The sequence below is a fragment of the Eumetopias jubatus genome, unplaced genomic scaffold (assembly GCF_037043125.1).
Source record: "Eumetopias jubatus isolate StellerSeaLion01/CBP00866 unplaced genomic scaffold, mEumJub1_p1.0 scaffold_4, whole genome shotgun sequence".
NCBI lineage: Eukaryota > Metazoa > Chordata > Mammalia > Carnivora > Otariidae > Eumetopias > Eumetopias jubatus.
Window position 1 is genome coordinate 123,899,653 of NW_028274810.1, and position 14,668 is coordinate 123,914,320.

A 14,668-nucleotide genomic window follows, 5' to 3' on the forward strand; every position below is an offset into this window, starting at 1 on the left:
AGTGAATTGCAGATAAGGATTTAAATGTATTTATTTATCACATTGATCTTGGCCTGTGAATTTCCATAAATATGTAAGAAATTAAACTACATTACTCCTGCAAGTAAACTTGAAAGTTACAGGGTACCTGGCTGGCTCAGATGGTAGAGCATGCGGCTCTTGATCTTGGGGTGGTGAGTTCAAGCCCCACTTTGGTCACAGAGTCTACTTAAAAAAAACTTGCAGGTTATAAACTACTAACCCTGTATCGCAGTTATAGAAACAGTTTTGTGTGGAGATTGACAGCTTTCTCTAGCAACGCAATTTTTCCTCCAGTCATTTTATCCCTTTAAAACATACGTGTTCTCAGCATTGTGTATGCATATACACAAGTGATGTCTGCCCCGGGGGAAAGTCCTACTATGACATAATCATTTTGTGTATCTCTATAGGCCAAGAAACTGAGGCTCACAGAAGTTAAGAAACAGGCATAAAGTAACTCACAGCATGAGAACCAGTGTCCTCTGGCCCCACACTCGCTGGCCTTCCTGCTATCCCACCACACCAGTCTGCGTAAGCCCAGCATAGTCAGCGAGCACTGCCGAGCCCCTGGGCTCGCCTTCTCCAGTGTCTCATTCCTTTTAAAACTACCACTTAGCTGACTACATTATTTTTTACTAAAATATCTCTTCAGGGAAATAGAACCAAGAAATTATTTGCTATAGAGTTCAGATTTATTTATATGTCCTAGATGCTACTTCTATATTTTAATGATTTAATTAATAAACCACTATGGAAAGGAATACATGAATAACAGATTATAAAGTAGTTCTAAAAAGCTTAACAAACACAGTCTCCCCACCATACTCTACCTGTAAGTCAGCTTTTCCAGAGACGCGCACTTTGCTCTTTATCGTCCTGTGTCTAAGTAATATTTATATATGTGCGGTTATCTCTTAATTCATCTCCTCTGTTTCCATGAAGGAGTACGAGCGTCTTCGTTCTATATCCAGCACTTTCCTGCCACCTGCATTCTTTCCTCCACAGGCTTATCGGTATACTTCAGAATTTTAGGTTGTATGCATCTTTAAGTGTTTTCATTATTAGGTCTGTGTAAATATTGACTGCTGAACTACAGGATATACCACTTTTTTTATTTTCCTAGAGCAGCTTTCCTTGTTTTCATTTACTTGGTTTTCTTCAAAAGTTGAAGCCTTCTCACACTTTGCACCCGCTCTGTAAAATGCCCTTTCTCTGTTTTTCTGCATGAGGAAAACTGTCTAGATAATCTGTCTAGTTCCTGACCTTGCCAGCTTCATTTTGGACCACTGTCTGCTCTATGATGGAACTCTTATATCCCATGTATTCAGTTTTGTTGAATGGATTTACTTTGCTCTTGAAAGTTTGCCTGGATAGCTAATGAACGAAAAACAAAAACCCACATGGTATTTTTCCTGGGCATAAAATTCTGGACTAGAAATAATTTTCATAGGAATTTACAGGGCTCCATTTCTAGGTTTAATGTCAGTAAATCAGTGGCTATTCTGATTACCAGTCCTTACCCTGTGACCTACTATTTTCTCCTAGTGGAATATTTTATTTCTTTACCTTTGGTATTATCAGACTTCACAAAGGTGTTTTGATGGGTTTGTCATTCAGAGTTTCTGCATTTTCTACTGGCCCATTCCAGCTAGAAGCTCATCTCTGTCAGTCCTGGGAAATTTTTTCTGTTCTTTCTTTGGACCTCCCAAGCTCATACTGTGATCTCAACTTTTTTCCCCTTGTAATTTCTATCTCTGTTTTTCCCCCTACTTTCAAAAATATTTTTCAACTTTTTAATAAAATTTCAGCTTTCTGGTTTTAATCTCTGAAAGCTCTTCCCTACCATTATCTAGTTTGACAGATGCAGATGCATCTTCTTATCTCTCTAAAGATAGGAATTATAGTTATTTTTTTGTTTGCCATAGGATGCTTTTATTTCCTCTTGAGTTCCTTTTAGTCTCCGTCATGACTTTTCTTCAAATGTCAGGCAATTCTTACGCAGTTTTATAAAAAATTAAGAAAAAAAGCTCTTTGGAATCTCTGTGGGGAGACAGCCCATCAACTGGCAGGCCAGCTGACCTCACCAGGGATTCCTAAATGTCAGTTTGCCAGGATCTTTCTGGGTTACTTCATTTTCTTCAGAGAGGGATCCTCCAATCTCTGCTGGAAAAACGGTGGGGATTCATCAGTGTACCTGTGTTCTGGAGCAGAATTAGGTTGGAGAGAGGACCTCACCGAAAAGTCAGCATTCAGACTGGTCTCTGTTTTCAGCCCCATGCTTCCCCCTGCGCTCCTCTGTGCTGCTGCTTGTTCTCTGATTTAGCTTCTCCAGAGACTGTGCACACAACCTCTGCCCCCTTCTCTCTCTGAAGCCACTGCACCAGGTTCACTGGAAAGTAATCTGAGACTTCTGTCTTTTCTGTTCCCCACCTTTTAAAACAGTTCCCACTCAGTCCCTTGCCTTATGCCATTATCCCAGCCTAAGTACCTAGATCTTCCAGTTCTTAGAAATTCCTTGGGTGAATTGGTTTGTCTTCAGCATCTCGCTCTGCAGTCACATGGCACTTAAATCACTTAGCACATAAACAGATCATTTATCATTTTACCATCTACTTTCTGCTTTATATTTTGTGACTAGGAGTCGAAAACATCTCCTAGTTTTATAAAAAAATGTGGGTTTTTTATTATTTTGAAATTATTTTTAAGAGAAGACAGTAGGGGTGCCTGGGTGGCTCGGTTGAACATCTGACTCTTGGTTTTGGCTCAGGTCATGATCTTAGGGTCATGGGATTGGGCCCCACGTCAGGCTCCATGCTCACCATGGAGTCTGCTGGAGATCCTCTCTCTCCTTCTGCCCTGCTTGCACTCTTACTCTCTCTATAATTTTTTTTTTTTAAAGGGAGAGGGTAGAAGGTCTTTATTTCACCAACTTGAAATGTACATTTGTCTTAAGAGATTTCTACATGACCTTGAATTTATAAAGGTTTGGCTTTAATGACATGAGATTTTTTTTTACTGTGTTAACTCAGAATTAAGGTTAGTCGTTTAATCAGTCAGTATTTCTATTCTTATTCTTAGATTCAATTTATTGCAGTCTTTAATCTGAGTCTCTGAGTTACGGCAATTTAATCTATACTACCTATGACATAAAGTCTGGTTTCTAAGGGTTAAATTATAACATTTTCCTCCAAGAAAATGGGAAAGTTTCAAATTTGACTACAGAATCATAGCTGCTCTCCCTTAAATGGAAAACCTCATTAAAGATATAATTGGCTTTGATTTAAAAGTATTTCTTCGTAGTATATATTTCTGTATTTAGATCAGTTTTTACAAGCATGGAGTATATGTAGGAAGCATCTAAGTCAGATGTTTCTTTTCAAGAGATTAAAAATATGCAACTGGTAGCTGGAAGTTTTAAATACCCATATCAAGCATATCAATATAGTTTTTGAAAATATTCATATTGATCAACTGTTAAGTTGGCCGAAAAATAAAGAGTTTTGTTTTTTTTCTAGAGAACAGTAATAAAAAGGCTGATATTTATGGCAAACTAGACACACATTTCCCTTTCACTCCTCCTAGAATCATTCTAAAGTAAAATCCTACGTATTCAAAATGGAAAACCTCTAAGAGCAAAGAAACAAGGCTGGAGTTTCTGGAAGAGACCACTTAGACTAAAGGGCCCCAAAGGAGGTGAGAACAAATTTAGCATGCAGAATCACAGAGAGGACTTTGGGTTTAGAATTAGTGATAAACAGGACCAAGTTCGGGGCATTCAGGGCCTCTGTAGGGAAAGCTATCACTCCCTAGAGTCACGGCCAGGCACAGAGTACAGGTGCAGCAAGCATTTCTACTCAGAGGGAAATCTCTTTTCTCAAGAAAACTGGACAAATTGTGCGAGCCAAGACTTGGCAATTCAGACGTTGATCCCAGAGGAAAGCATTTAGAGGAGCAAAAGCCTCACAGCCCCCTCCCTTCTCACTCTTAAATGAAATTGCAGATCAGTATGCCCAGTCCTGGCCTGTCCCACAAGGAGCTTCCAGTTAGACTCCCCACTCAGAGAACTGACAGTAAAACAGTCCTCTGTCTTCACAAAAGCAGAGGGAACACAACACTGGCGACTCAAGCCTCCTTAAGTATAAACTGATAATTGAGGACCACGGGATAAATGAGGTGAACCAATAAGAAGAAAAAGACCAAGATAAATAGAAAAATTAACACCAGAGGAAACAAGGAAAAATTTAAAAGAGACCTGATATAAAATATGAACAGAATATTACAAGAAAAAAACATAAAAGTTCCTTAGTGATTAAAAATTGAATGTCTGTGTTAAAATACCACTACCATTGGAGGAAGTGAGGGAATCCACACATTCGACAGGAAGATACATAATCTTCCCCTCTCCCAACTACACTGGGTACCTAATAGTAGACACAGGAATTTTTATACAAGTATTCTAGTGAATAAAGGGCTGACAGAGTTCTATCAACATTCTGCAATTCCTGGTGAACAAAGAGGTCTTAAGCACTGGGCAGCCATGGCTGCCTCCTATCACTAAAATACAGCCAGACACTGTGTGCCTCTCTAAACAATAGAAGATCATACCACCAACTATGAAAGTCTTGCCAAAAAAAGAAGAAGAAAAAAATCCAACCTGAATCTGGTCAAGACTCTAGATATCCTGTAAGAAATACAGAAGGCAAAGTTTCCTTCGTGTTGACATGACCAGGGAACACGGTGGATGGAGTAGGAGGATCCCAACTCCTCCCACAGACACACCCATGCAACAACTATACGTAATGCAACGCGTTCAGAGAATGACCTGATTAGAACAGCTCTTCCACACTATAAAGAAAAAGCCACACTGTGAAGGGTAAGGAGGAGCAGAGACATGGTAGGGAACCAAACGTGGTATGGCAACTCACAACCAGGAGGGATATCACAGGTGTAGAGGTCCTCCCAGAGGAGCAAGGAGATCAAGCCCCACATCAGGTGCCCCCTGCCCCTGCCTGCCCTGGGGATCTGCACCAGGAAGACAAGCCCCCATCACATTTGGCTTTGATAACCAGCAGGACTTCACTCCAGCAGAGCCGGAGTGCTATAAGAAACTGAGACTGTACTCTTAAAGGGCCAGCACACTGTATTACTCACTCCAAGATCCAGTGGCGAGGCAGCAGTTGAAAAAGTATCTGGGTTATACAGGAGGGAGATTTATTGGCTAATTTTAGGGTGTGTGCTGGAGGGGCAGGGATCTGTAGAAAATCTCTCCAGGACTGGGAATGCTAGCAGGTGCCATTTCTTTTGCTCTTCTCCAGCCTTTCTGGCCTGATGCTAACAAGAGTCAGTTCTGACACTCCCTGTCTTGATAGCACAGCCCACCCTGCTCTGGCATTCCCTGTCAGACCCACTCCACCCAACCTGCCAGTTTAGGCAGGTGACCTTCCGAAGTGGCTCCTGCCCAGCAACACCCAGGGGTCACCTTGTTTGGGACTGGTGAACCCACAAAGCAACTACTGCCCCCAACGCCCACACCTTGTGGACAGCTCCAGCTAGGATCACGTCCCAGCCCCACCCAGCTTGCCTGCAGTGACTCCAGGAGGGCTTCTCAGCCAGCTGGACTTGGGGACAGCCCTGCCCACCAGCACACCCACAGCGGTTGCCACACACAACAGGAGGGCATAGGCAGCCCACATGGGACACACCCCTGGAGTGCTTGGTTCTGGCGACCATGGGGGATATTATGCTGCTTAACCCCACAGGATGCTTCCCTACACAAGGCCACTGCTTACAAGGCTAGCAGGTGTAAGTGACATAATACAAAGAGGAAAAAAGAAAAAGGCAAAGTAGGAAGACAGAGGAATTTATTCCAATTGAAAGAACAAGACAAAACCTCACAAAAAGAACTAAACAAAATCAAGACAATCTACCTGATAAAGAGTTCAAAGTCATGGTCATAAAGATGCTCGGCGAACTTGAAAGGAGTGGATGAAATCAGAAAAAGAGAAAATATTAAAAAGAACCAATTAGAGATAATACAATAACTGAAGTGAAAAATAACAGATTGGTGACCTGGAAGACAGGGTAGTGGAAACCATCCAAGCTGAACAGAAAAGGAATTTTTTAAAATAAGGATAGGTTAGAGACCTCTAGGACATCAAGTGTGCTAAAGGAGTCCCAGAAGGAGAAGAGAGAGGGGCAGAAAATCTGAAGAAACAGTTGAAAGCTTTCTTAACTTGGGGAAGGAAATAGATGTCCAGGAAGCACGTAGAGCCCCAAACAAGATGAACTCAATGAAGTCCACACCAAGGCACATAATAAAAAGGCCAAAAGTTAAAGAGAAAGTCTTTAAAGCAGTGAGAGAAAAGCAACTAGTTATATACAACTGATTTTTTTAGCTAAAACTTTGCAGGCCAGAAGGGAGTGGTGTGATGATATATTCAAAGTGCTGAAAGGAAAAAGTCTACAATCAAGAATACTGTGCCTGGCAAGGTTATCATTTAGAATGCAAGGAGAGAGAGCATTTCTCAGACAAAATTTGAGAGTTCATTACCACTAAACCGTCTTTACAAGAAATGGTAAACATACTTTAAGCAGATAAGAAAAGGCTAACTAGAAGAAAATCATAAAAAGTTTCTCTGGTAGAAGCAAACATACAGTTAAGATAGTAGAGCATTTACTTATAAAACTAGTATGAAGATTAAAAAGCTCAGTAAAATCAGTTCTCTAATAATTACACAAAAAGATGTAAAATGACACCATATACATAAAACTTGGAAAGGAGGAAATAATGTAGTGCTTTTAGAATGTGTTCAAACTTAAGTGAACATCAACTGAAAATAGACTGTTACAAACATAGGATGTTGTATATGAACCTCATGGTAACCACAAACTGAAAACTTATCATAGATACACAAAAAGTAAAGAGAAAGGAATCTAAATGTAATACTAAAGAAAGCCATCAAACCATAAGGGAAGAAAACAAGAGAAGAAAGAACTACAGAAGCAACCAGAAAACAATTAACAAAATGGTAATAAGCACATACCTACCAATAATTACCTTAAACATTAATGGATCAAATACTCCAATCAAAAAGCATGGGGTGACTGGATTTAAAAAACAAAAAACAAACAAAAAACCCTTCTATACGCTGCCTATGAGAGACTCACTTCAGACCTAAAGACACATACAGACTGAAAGTGTGAGGAAAATGATATTAAGCAGGAGCAACAACAAAAAGCTGCAGTAGCAATACTGAAATGATAGTCTTTGTTTTGAAGTAAACTATAAGAGACAAGGGCACTGCACAATGATAAAGGGATCCAACAAGAGGAAATAACAGTTGTAAATATCTGCACCCAACATAGCATCAAAATACATAAAGCAATTCATTAACAGACAAAAGGGGGGAAATTGATAGTAATACAATTATAGTACAGGACTTTAACACCCCACTTACATCAATGGATAGATCATTCAAACAGAAGCTCAATAAGGAAACAGTGGCTTTGAACGAAGTATTAGACCAAATACACTTAATAGATATACAGAACACTCCATCCAAACATAGAATACACATTCAAGTGTACATGGAACGTTATCCATGATAGTTCACATGTGAGGCCACAAAACAAGTCTCCATAAACTTAAGAAGACTGAAATCCTGTCAAGCATCTTTTCTGATTACAACAGTATGGAAAAAAAAAAAAAAAACAGTATGAAAGTAGAAATCAATCACAGAGGGATGCCTGGCTGGCTCAGTTGGTAGAAGATGCAACTTGATCTCAGGATTGTGAGTTCAAGCCCCACGATGGATATAGAGATTACTTAAAAAAAAAAAAAATTCTTAAAAAAAAAATCTATTACAGGAAAAACGTTAAAAAAAAAAAAACAAACACATGGAGGCCAAAGAACATGCCACTGAACAGTAGATTGAGGAAATCAAAAAATACCTTGAGACAAATGAAAACACAACAGTTCAAAATATTTAGGATGCAGCAAAAGCAGTTCTAAAAGGGAAGTCTGGAGGAATACAGGCCTATCTCAAGAAAACAAAAGTCTCAATCTAACGTTATACCTAAAGAAACTAGAAAAAGGAGAAGAAATGAAGTCGAAAATTAGAAGATAAGAGAGAATAAAGATCAGAACAGAAATAAATGAAATAGACTTAAAAAGAGAAAAAACAGTCAATGAAACTAGAGCTGGTTCTTTGAAAAAATAAGCAAAATAGATAAACCTATAGCCAGACTTTTAAACAAAAGACTCAAAATCAGAAATGAAGGGGAAGAAACAGCCAACACCACAAAATACAGTGGATTATGAGACTACTTTGAAAAATTATACACCAACAAATCAGACAACCTAGAAGAAATGGATAAATTCCTAGAAAAATATAATCTTCCAAGAACGAGTTAGGAAGAAACAAAATCTGAACAGACTGATCACTAGTAATGAAATTGAACTGGTGATAAAAACTCCTAAAAAACAAAAGTCTGGAAGCATATGGCTTTACAGGTGAATCCTACCAAACATTTAAATAAGTGTTAATACCTCTTCTTCCCAAACTATTCCAAAAAATTGAAGAGGAAGGAATGCTTCCAAATTCATTCTATGAAACCAGCATTACCCTGGTAACCAAAACCAAAGGCACTACAAAATAGAAAATTACAAGCAAATATCCCTGATAAACATGATAAAGCATTCCTCAACAAAATATCAGCAAATTGAATTCAATTAAAAGGATCATTCACCACGACCATGTGGGATTTGTTCCAGGCATGCAAGAATGGTTATGTCTGCCAACTGAACAGCACATTAACAAAATGAAGGACAAAAATCATATGATCTCAATAGATACAGAAAAAGCATTTGACAAAATTCAACAAATCCACTCATGATAGAAACTCTCAACAAAGTGGGTACAAAGGGAACATACCTCAATATAATAAAGACCATATATGTCATATATGACAAACCCACATCATAATCAGTGGTGAAAAGTTGAAAGCTTTTCCTCTGAGATTAGGAACAATATAAGGATGTCCACTCTAGCCACTCATATTCAACACAGTACTGGAAGTCATAACCACAGCAATCAGACAAGAAAAAGAAAAGGCATCCAGATTGGCAAGGAAGAAGTAAAACTGTCACTATTTGCAGGTGACGTAGTATTTTTAGAAAAAGTCCTAAGGACTCCACCATAAAACCATTAGAATAAATGAATTCAGTAAAGTTGCAGGATTGAAAGTTAATATACAAAAATCAGTTGGGTCTCTATACACTAAAATGAGCTAGCCGAAAGAGAAATTAAGAAAACAGTCCCACTGACAATTGTGTCAAAAAGGAAAAAAATACCTAGGAATAAATTTAACCAAAGAAGTTAAAGACCTATACTCTGAAAACTGTAAGACACTGATGAATGAAACAGATAAATGTAAAGATACACCATGCTCATGGATTGGAAGAATTAATATTGTTAAAATGTCCACTCAACCCAAAGCAATCCACAGATTCAGTGCAATCCCTATCAAAACACCAATAGTATTTTTCACAGAACTAAAATTCTAAAATGTGCACGGAACCATAGAACACCCTGAAGATCCAAAGTAATCTTGAAAAAGAACAAAGGTGCAGTTAATCACAATCCTAGATTTCAAACTGTCCTACAAAGCTATAGTAATCAAAACTATGTGGTACTGGCACAAGTATTTATGCAGTCACATTTTTCAATTTTAGAAGTTGATTAAGCCTAAGTACTTAAAAATGGGATGTCAGAGTATGTGGTAACTAAGGAGATGTAATTATAAATATTTTATTAAACAAGCAGTCTTAATGTATCTCACCTTGGGGTTTCAAAAACTTGAGAATTTTTTTTTTTTTTTTTTTACACAGTGTCATCTTTGTAATAGCTTAATTCTACAATACTTTTCAAATAAAGTACATCCAGTGTGGAGCCTACTTAAATAAGTGAGCAAACAAAAAACATTTAACTCAAAAATATGGAGAACTGGTGGCTGTTTTAAGGGTACTGAGGTACAAACTCCAGTTACAAATTAGTCATGTGGATGCAAAGCACAATATAGAGAAGATAGTCAATAATATTCTAATAAGTTTGTATGGTGACAGATGGTTACACTTACGGTATTTGGTGATGTAAACAAATGTCAAATCTCTATGGTTTACACCTACAACTAATATAATATTGTATGTCCACGATACTTCTACTAAAAAAAACATACATTAGGAACCTACTAAACAGACATCTAGATCAGTGGAACAGAATACAGAGCCCAGAGACACAAATCCAGATGAACACAGATGAAATCAAGACTGGGAAACTCTTCAGGGCAAACAACTGGGTTTCTTTAACAAATTTTAAAGGGAAAAAGAGATGCAGGAAAACTTAATAGGTTAAGAGATTTAGAACACTGACCAGTTGCAGTGTGGCCCTCATTTGGATCCTTAGTCAGACAAACTTAAGAAGAATGTAGGACACTGAAGACAGTTTGAATACTGGATATATTATGATAAAAGACTTGGGTTTTCTTAGGCATGATTAATAGTATTGTGGTTACATTTAAAAAAAAAACTTCATGCTTAGAGACAGATGCTAAAATATTTTCTGAAATAAATGCTAGAATGCTGAAACTATGCAACATTTTCAATTTCCTTCAAGATAATACTGGAGAGGTTTGGGATGAGTGAATGGCACAGTATCAGCCAGGAGTTGATAATAGATCGGGGCTGGGTAATAAATACATGGGGGTTCTGTATTCTAGTTTTAACATATATTTTAATCTCTCCATAATAAAAAGTTAAATATATGCTAAAATTAAAAATATAACATAAGAACAGTATTAATCATCATCACATTATATAACAAACCATCCTAAAACTCACTGGCATATTACAGTATTTTTTCATACTCCTGGGTCTTAGGATCAGCTGAGGGTTGACTGATAGAGGCAGATCTCTCTGCCACAGGCACATGTTGAATTCAGATCTGAGCTGGGTTTTCATTCTGGGTGCCCAGGCTGAAGAGGTAATGGCTATTTAGTGCAAGCTACTTTCAGATCACAAAAGTGCCATCAATTAAAAAAAAAAGTGCATTTTCAAGCCTCTGGCCATGTCATCTGGTCAAAGCAAGTCTTGAGGCCATGGCCAGATTCAACTCCTCCTCCTTCCTACTAAGAACCATCATAAGGGTGCAGATACATTTCTATTAAAGGAAAGTGAAGAATTGGGACCAATTATCCAGTCTGTCTCAGGGTCTGAAAATGAAAGTTAAGGAAATGAAAGTTAATTTCCCAGGAAAGGATAAAAGAAACAGGGCCATAGCAGACCAATTCAGGAGTTGTAAAACTGACTAATACAAGTCCCAGAAAGAGATGAGAGAGAGAAAAAAAAGGGGAAAATTCCTTTACCCCATAATTTTTCTGAGTTGGGGGGAGGATCTAAATTGGAAGGGTTCTAACTCCCCTAAATGAAAGAAAAAAGTTTCTTGCCCAGACACATTAAGCTTCAGAATGTCAAGAGCAATGGAAGATCCTGTTTCCAGATGTGGGGAAAAGGACATCTCCTTGTTACATACTCCTAGTTCTAGGATTGTGATTTTCATCCTTTGTGAAGACTGTATTGCTGATTAGTGAAACATTAACTTCGATTCCTTCAGAGCAGTATTTGGCCCATAACAGAACTGGCCATACCTTCAAACTCAGCATTTTGAGCCTAAGTTATGCAAATTACCCAGGGAAACAAACGAATTCTTGAAAAAGTTGTTTTACACAGACTGATTCAGAAAGTTACTGGACAGTCAGCTGATAAACACAAAAAATTGCATCCTGCTAGAGTGTGGTTAGAATAGATCCTAATATCGATTCTGTAAGGATAGAAATGTGTATATTGCCCTTTTAGCCAACCAAAGTTTTGTTTGGGGACTTTAGGTTTTGTAAGCTGTTTTAGATAAGTTTGTAATATGAAAAAAAGTTGGTTAAATATATCTATAAATTTTTTTTAAGCTCACTGAAAACTGAGGCTAATTTGGAAGTTCTGAAGTCAATACCTAGTGAAAAACTAATGATTGAAACTGGTAAGTTTATGCTCTTAGAACTTTGATTTTCATATTAAACCATACCAAAAAAGAGCCAGACAAAAAAAATTTTAAAACAGCTCACTCATAGCTTCAGCAGTTATACTTTTCAGAAAACCTTTGGGTTTTTTATCAATTGATAGAAAAGTATTTATGCAATCAAGTTTTTCAGTTTTAGAAGTCTGATTAAGCCTAAGCACTTAAAAAAAGAATATTAGGATATTTAACTAAGGGGGTTGTAATTATAAATATTTTATTAAACAAGTAGTCTTAATGAAGTTATCTCACTTGGGGTTTCAAAAACTTCAGAATTTTTTTTGTAAAATTGTAATGGCTTAATTCTACAATACTTTTTTTTTTTTAAGATTTTTATTTATTGAGAGAGAGAATGGTAGAGAGAGAGCACGAGAGGGAAGAAGGTCAGAGGGAGAGGCAGACTCCCCGCTGAGCAGGGAGCCCGATGTGGGACTCGATCCCGGGACTCCAGGATCATGACCTGAGCCGAAGGCAGTCGCTTAACCAACTGAGCCACCCAGGCGCCCTACAATACTTTTCAAATAAGGTACAAGAATTTAAATCAAACTGGTTTAGTCAAGGAATTTTAGAAATTAATCTGTTGCCTCTTATAATAAGCTTAGAAGCTAAACATTTTACCTAACCCTGAACTCAAGGCTTTACTTATACATAGGGACTTTTTTAGGAAAGTCAAGACTAAGCCATTCTGAAGAAATCAGCTTTATTTTCTTGGAGAGTCATGAAAATGAAATGATCTTATTAAAAGTACAATGCAGGGCGCCTGGATGGCTCAGATGGTTAAGCCTCTGCCTTGGGCTCAGGTCATGATCCCAGGGTCCTGGGATCGAGTCCGCATCGGGCTCCCTGCTCAGTGCAGAGCCTGCTTCTCCCTCTCCCTCTGCCATTCCCTCTGCTGTGCTCTTCTGTCAAATAAATGAAAAATCTTTAAAAAAAAAAAAAAGAAAAGAAAATGGTTAATATGGTAAATTAAAAAAAAAGTACAATGCTTGTAAAATGTGTGAATTCTTATAATTCTTTATGAAAGAAAGAGGTAAGTGAATAATCCCAGTATTTTTTTAAAAAAAGATTTAGTTAGAGAACATAAGCGGAGAGGAGGAGCAGAGGGAGAGGGAGAAGCAGACTCCCCTGCTGAGCAGGGAGCCTGATGTGGGGCTGGATCCCAAGACCCCAGGATCATGACCGACTGAGCCACCCCGATGCCCCAATGCCAGTATTTAAAGCCACTGTTTCACATTCTGTAGAGGCAAATAGAGGCTTAACTTAAATGTTTTCAGGTTACAATTTGTATTTCTTTTAGCTTTCTTTTTTTAAAGTATGCCATACACCAACAGTAATGTTAGCAGAAAAAAATGTAATGAAAGTGAGTCTTAAAAAGCACTTAAAATTTTTTTAAAAGGCATTTAAAATTTTGTACAGTTCAAGGTTTAATCTTGTGCTTAGAATTGTTGTTTTACCATTTTTAAAGGTGAATCATGACTTATATTTTAGAAGTTATGTATTTGATAACGTTAATTAAGAAAACAGTGATTTCAAAGATAAACCTCATAAGAGACTACTATCTTTGCTTAACTCTAGACGCACCTTGGTGTGGAGTGAAAAGTACACATGCTGGATCAAAATACATAAAAACTTCATTTCCTACCAAAAAGAAGTGGGAAAATGGGCACTGTGTAAAAGACAGGAATGAGCCCTGCCATATAATGTAAGTATTTTGTTTTCATGGTCTTCAGAACATTAAAGTCAACACCAAATGCCATTTACAAAATGAACTCAAGGGACCGAATTAAAGTTGGGTGACATCCAAATGAAGTTCACATCAAAAGCTACCATTTTAATGCAGTGATTTGGAAGGCTCTGCACCTGAACTGCTCTATCTAGGCTCCTCTTTTCCCATCATCTCAACCTCTCAACTCATTAAAAATGGTTTAATTACAGGAGTGAAAACTTCATGTGATTTTGGTCATTTGTCATTTTGTAGGAAAGGGAAAAAAAGATTCTCATGCAGCCTCCTTGCTGATGGTTATAAAAAATACACTCTTAGCAGGAGACCTTTTTGTGTATTTTAAATTATTTGACAACCTGAATAAACCTAAGTAGTAACACATTTCTTGAAGCCTCTGAACAAAAAGGTCAAGTTATGAAAGGATTTCCTTTTTCTAACCCAAAAGGTGGGGGAGGGGGACCAAGCAGTAATTCAGCATCATTTTTTGATTATAATACATAGCATGTGAAAAGAGGGGCTGTTTACCATCCAACTGTTAAGCAGCTATAGAGCTTATAACTTACAAGATAAGTTTGTATCATGTTCATGGGCACATCATCCAGTTTTTGTTTGCATAAGCAGATAATTTAAATATAGATTATATCAGTCTAGTATGGTTTACCAGTTCAGGCAACTGAACTGTTACTTTTAGGTTGTAGTAATTCCTTCCATATGTACTTTTTTAGTTTTTAACAGATAAGAGTATTAGGTAAGCCGGATCTAAAATTCAGCAGGCAGAGAACTGCAGATTTATTCTATAAAA

At 37.6% G+C, this 14,668-nt stretch overlaps 1 protein-coding gene across 9 annotated transcripts in view; it reads left to right on the plus strand.

Moving 5' to 3' along the window:
* TATDN1 (TatD DNase domain containing 1) overlaps nucleotides 1-14,668 on the plus strand; it is a 54,586-nt gene that overhangs the window by 25,367 nt on the left and 14,551 nt on the right. For 7 of the 9 annotated variants that reach the window (XM_028105682.2, XM_028105684.2, XM_028105687.1 and 4 more), the window contains 2 exons: nucleotides 12,037-12,107; nucleotides 13,719-13,845. In XM_028105682.2, coding sequence (XP_027961483.2) covers nucleotides 12,037-12,107; nucleotides 13,719-13,845 — 198 coding nt within the window. Of the gene's footprint in view, nucleotides 1-431; nucleotides 3,311-12,036; nucleotides 12,108-13,718; nucleotides 13,846-14,668 lie in introns of those variants that run through there. The other 2 variants (XR_015768088.1, XM_088022766.1) reach the window with 2 other exon arrangements.